Below are 5,561 nucleotides of genomic sequence, written 5' to 3'. Positions count from 1 at the left end.
TTTTGAAAATGGATAAAATTGATTAATGTGATAAAAATCAAAATTAACTCACAAGGCTACATTTACATGGAAATATACTAAATAAAAACTCCCATTACATTACATTACATTACAGAAAAAGAATCAACCAAATAACAAACAAGTTCTGAATCACAATGAATACATAATATATGTACAACTTATGGGGCATTTGGGAACTTGCAAAACCAGAAACCTTCAATGTCATTAAACTTATGGCATTGATGGAAATGAAATGATGGTTGTAGGCCAGACTCCAGAAGCTTCTTAAATTTACATATCATTGAAGTTCTTCAATGTTAGAACTTAATGCAGAGTTTGCTCTTCCATACAGAACTTCAGCTCGCTAGATATTGTTCCCTTCCAATAATCTTGTCGAAATTCGACATATTTAGCTTGGTGTAAGAGTTGTTCGTTTACTCTTCAAGCCAAATTGGTTCACTGATGGCCTTCTTGGTGGTAAAGCACCCTTGTTTTCAGATGTGCTCTTAGTGTTAGGGTGTTGTCTTCCTCCATTGGGGGACTTACCATGCTTTGATTTGTTCTGCAATACATGATAACAATGTCACATTTCCCAGTTATTTGTATTATGTACACCTTCGAGAATGGACACATTATAAGTAATGGAGTATATAAATGAGTAAATGGTGACAATTTTAGACGTCTGTTTGGTTATTGGTACTAAAAGGTAATAAATAAAATGTTGTATAGTGTGAATTTGTATGAAATGTATCATCTCTGTCAATGTCAAGGAATCACCTCAACAAAGTTTTTAAGTTGATGATTAAGGCTGCTAGAATATGTTATAGTATACTCTAAATGTCATTTCTAAAATAATTAAACTTTGATCAAAACATTTACTTTTACGGTTTTTCATTACCATTTAATACCACTACTCCAAATAGCAATGATTTGAATGAATTTTATGAGAAAATATAATTATTAAAGCAGAACAAGCATAACTTGCTAATAGAATTTCTAACTATTTTCAATATAAATATAGATTATCGAGTGGGCCGTTATGTGTTTGGTATAGGAAGTTATAGATTTACTCAAATTAAACACACAAGACATGACAAGATATCGAATAGATATAATAGCTATGAGGATTGTAGGAGACAAACCTTGTGCTTAGGGCTTCTGAATGTTCCATTATCTCCGTAATAATCCGGTGAAGATATTGCTTTGAAGCAAAAGCTTTGCCGGAATTTGCTAAGTTCAGCTTCCGCTTTTTCCTGAAACATAAAGATTAAGAAATGTGATAGGAAGTTAGGAACCAATGCGCAACAAATAGTAACCGCAACTTCACGAAGATTAAAAACCGTAAATTTCATTACTCCAATGTCATTAAATGGCTTTCGCCTAAGATATGGTTAAGAGGGTAAGATATACACAATCTTACCCTTATTAATAATAAAACTAACAAAGATATTTTTCGATTTATCCTTTGTAGCAAAATTTGTATGTAATTTCACGTAAATAAGAATCCACGTAATTTAACCAATTCATTTACATACTTATATTTAAAAGCAAAAATGATTCATATGCATTCCTTGCAATCTTATCCATGTCTACAATAGAATTGACCAATCTACCTAATTACCTAAACTCACTAATACTTCTATGATAGAACATCCTTATACAATACATATTCAAAAAAGGTATTTTTGGACATTAATCTACCTGATTTATTGACTTTTGCTTTACGATTCAACTACTACCCTCATTAGTCATTAGTAAACATAATCATTATTTATTGATTTTGTAGAGAGTTCAATTTTTCAACCATATTTGATCTCAATAATAGTTAACTTTAAAATTATGAGTAAGTCTATTAATTGAAACTTATCCGTTTTTACAGTTGTGACATATATTTACTCTCATTATTTCTGGCCATCTACAGGAATGATTGATCCCTTCTTTCCTTGTATATAGGGATTCTTTAGCGTAATCTCAAATAAAAAAAGTGAAATAAGATACTGTATCCAAAGAAAATCATTGAACTAGTAACCTTAAATTTTGATGACTGAGGTGCCTTTTCTGTAGCTGTGACAGCATTGAATTTCTCTTCTAGCTTCTGCAAACATTAATATTCAGATCAACCTTATTAACACATAAAAAAAACAATTAATAATGATCAAATGCGCAAATTACTTGACAGAATTACCTGTTTTCTTCTTGCAGTTCTATCTCCAGTCAGGCAAAATGAATTGGGAATTATGGGTGAACTGATCTTACTCCTACTAGTACTTGGGGAAGTTGGTGCACTAAAAAGAAAATTAAACATTGTGACACTTTTCATGCAAATGATAAGCAAACGTAATGAACATTGTTGAAATTATTTTAATATTAATCATTCAACTAAACCCTTGTTAATCGATCAATAAATTTTAAATCCATCTTAATCTATCGATCAACTAGATTAAAATCCGTGCAGATCGATAAATAATAAACATTGTCAATTTTATGATCAACTAGTTCAAAACTCGTGCAAATTGAGAAAAAAAGAACATACCCTCTTTTGGACAAATCCGGAGTCATGGGTTGATGTTGTGGTATATTATTCATAGAACCCTACAATTAGATTTAAAGATGAAATAACCTAATTAATACAAATAAAATAAAATATAACACCAAATTATGATAATAGAATAAAAAACAAAAATTTAATAACCTTAGAAGGAGATTTGGAGGGAGTGGAAGTCTTGGAAGAACTTCCAAGCTTCTTAATAACAGGTGATAATATCCTGTTAAACTCTCTATTGATTGACATCCTTAGAGGAGTTTTCTTTTTGTGTGAATCATAGTTGATTGGAGACTTGCTTTTAATTGGAGTTGCAAAGTTTTCTTTACCAGGATGAATATTAGTATTACTTGTAGAAGATCTAGCAGGAGATGGTGCAAATAAAGATGCATTGTCTTTGCCTCTACCATCAATAATTGTTGATGATATGTAAGATGATAATGGTGGATTCTTCTTTACTGCTGCAATTTCTGCTGATGCTTCTTCTTTTACAAATTTCTTCTCCTTCAACAACAAAATACTAATCATATTAGGGTTATATTCGTGAAATGAATTACAATTAGTGGATGAAGAATTGTTGAATTCATAAATATTAATTAATGGATGAAGAATTGTTGATTTTGTTTATAAAAATAATGAAATTCACCTGTAAAAGAGGTTTTATCTCACTTGATTCCTCTTTTCTTGCACAAACATTTTGATTCTTTATAATCTCAATTTTTTGAGATAAATTTTGCTTCCGAGGCGGTGGTGGTGAAGGCATCGTTGCATCTACTTCTTTCTTATGATGATCATGTGGCAGCACCGGTGGCGACGGCGGCGGCGGAAGAGACGGTTCTACATCTTTCTTAATATGATCAAGTGGTGGCGGCGGAGGTGGAGGCGGTACTAAATCTTTCTTAATATGCTCAAGTGGTGGCGGCGGAGGTGGAGGCGGTACTAAATCTTTCATAATATGCTCAAGTGGTGGCGGCGGAGGTAGAGGCGGCGGCAATGAAGCCTTTTCTTTCTTTTTGTGATCATGTGGTGGCGGCGGTGGTAGCGGCTGCAGTATTGAAGCATTTTCTTTCTTGCTATGATCATGTGGTGGCGGCGGTGGTAGCGGCGGCGGTATTGAAGCCATCTCTTTCTGGTTATTAACATTCCGATCAAATTCATCATCAGAAACATTCAAATAAAGCTCATTTTGATGAACAACAAATCTCCCTGTTACACTATTATCTCCTTTTTTCACAATTTCATCAGAATGTTGATAATGAGCAGCAGGAATCTGCACATTCAAGCTAGAACTCAAATTCAAAATCTGCGTACTATCAGAACTTCCAAAAGGCGCAGAATTATTTGCCTGTTCAAGTAAAGCAGCAGCCTTAAGAGCAGCCATTCTTTTGAAATGAGCTTCAAAATAAGCCTTCTTCTGAGCAACAGAACCAGGTTTAGAGTATTTTTCAGCCTCTGCAACATAACGATTCCTGTTACTATTACTACTATTAAAAGATGACCATTTTTCCCATTCCAAATCTTCACAAACAAATCTACCAAACGAAATTGATTCTCCAAGTTCATACATTATTGTGTTTTCCTGTAAATCATGAAATTGAATCCATAAGATAAACAATTTATAAAATCTAAACCCAAAAATGATTGATAAAGATTTCCAACCTCATTAGGGAAGTGTGATGTTGTTGAGTAAGAGAAAGGATTCATGACACAAGTTGTTTCACCCATGCTAGAATTGAAAATTACTATTACTGTTTTTCTGGGATTTTTTGATTTGTTTAGTTTAATTGGTAGAAAAAGAATGGATTTTTAAATTTGAATTCAAAGAAAAAGGAGGAGGGACATAAGGTAGGGACTTGTTGGTTGTGGGAAAAGTGGGTCAAGCTAAAAGGCAACCATGCCTACTGCATTCTGCATTCCCTAAGGAGGGAAAAGTGTCTTTGTTTGTGTTTGTTCACAACAACTTACACTAAAACTTGGATTAAAATTTAAATGTGGTTCAATATTGCTTTCTAATACTTCGTAAATTCTGAAATACTCGCTATATTAAACATAGTAGTATTATTTATCTTTTAAACTTATTTTATATATTGCAGCTAATGTGTAAAAAAAAATATAGTCAAGTGAAATTTTATTTGAATTATTTAATTGCACATTTTCATTATATCAAATTCTTATAACTTTTAATTAAGAATAGTTCAAGACATAAGTGATAAAAATTACGCATTTTATAACATCAATTCTACCAAATTTTATGAAGCAAATTTAATCTCACTTATTATTACATTTTTCTTATTTATGTCTTTAATTTATTTCTTTCACACATATGAATTATATGTTAGATAAATTTTTAAAAATTAAGTTTTTGATTGCTAGAGTTTTAAACTATTTATTAAAAAAAAATTTCTAGCTTTATTAAACTACTAAAAGTTACCTACACTGATATGACAAAACTCATTCTAAAAGAATATTTAAATGTAGACATATTCAGAACAGATCCAACAAATTGACATTTATCTAACATAATAACTAAACCCGACTTTAAAATCAATTTATAAATTTGATTTAAACCGACCTAAAATACAGAACTTAAAAATTCGAATCTAACATGTCAGTGTTAAAAAATTTTGGGGCCAAATTAATAATTAGTGAATAGTGATGATTAGAACTTTTAAGAAACAACCCAAGAGGATGTAATGATGAGCGATGAGTGTGCAAAGGCATAAGCATTGATATATTTGAGGGTTTTCAAGTGGGGAAAGAAATGGAAGTCTAATTTGAATTAGATAAAAAAAGATTACCGTTGCAAATTGTGGTTGCATGTGACATTGTCCTGGATTGAAGCAAAAGAGAAATGGATATGAAACTAATCTTCATCTTTCATTGCTTTGGCCCACCTAAGCCTAATTTTCAACTTTAACCGTTTAACGTGGGTGAGTGTGTCTCTTTTACGTATAAATCATTGTTACCAAATACCAATATTACCATTAGGCATATCAAATCCTCCAAATTAAAGAGTAAT

General features: G+C 31.7%; 1 protein-coding gene across 1 annotated transcript; it reads right to left on the bottom strand.

The window, feature by feature from the left end:
* LOC130804564 (uncharacterized) lies at window positions 1-4,500 on the bottom strand. Its single transcript, XM_057669030.1, has 8 exons — window positions 4,202-4,500; window positions 3,189-4,121; window positions 2,693-3,046; window positions 2,534-2,592; window positions 2,186-2,285; window positions 2,030-2,095; window positions 1,143-1,253; window positions 1-562 (listed from the first exon to the last, which is right to left on the bottom strand). Exons 1-8 carry the CDS (start codon window positions 4,265-4,267, stop codon window positions 410-412), a joined length of 1,842 nt encoding a protein of 613 aa, XP_057525013.1. The 5' UTR covers window positions 4,268-4,500; the 3' UTR covers window positions 1-409.
* Between the last annotated feature and the right edge of the window lie 1,061 nt (window positions 4,501-5,561).

This window comes from Amaranthus tricolor, chromosome 17 (assembly GCF_026212465.1).
Source record: "Amaranthus tricolor cultivar Red isolate AtriRed21 chromosome 17, ASM2621246v1, whole genome shotgun sequence".
Taxonomy (NCBI): domain Eukaryota; kingdom Viridiplantae; phylum Streptophyta; class Magnoliopsida; order Caryophyllales; family Amaranthaceae; genus Amaranthus; species Amaranthus tricolor.
The sequence above is the reverse complement of the archived record's forward strand: the minus strand, read 5'-3'. Positions and strand labels throughout refer to the sequence as shown.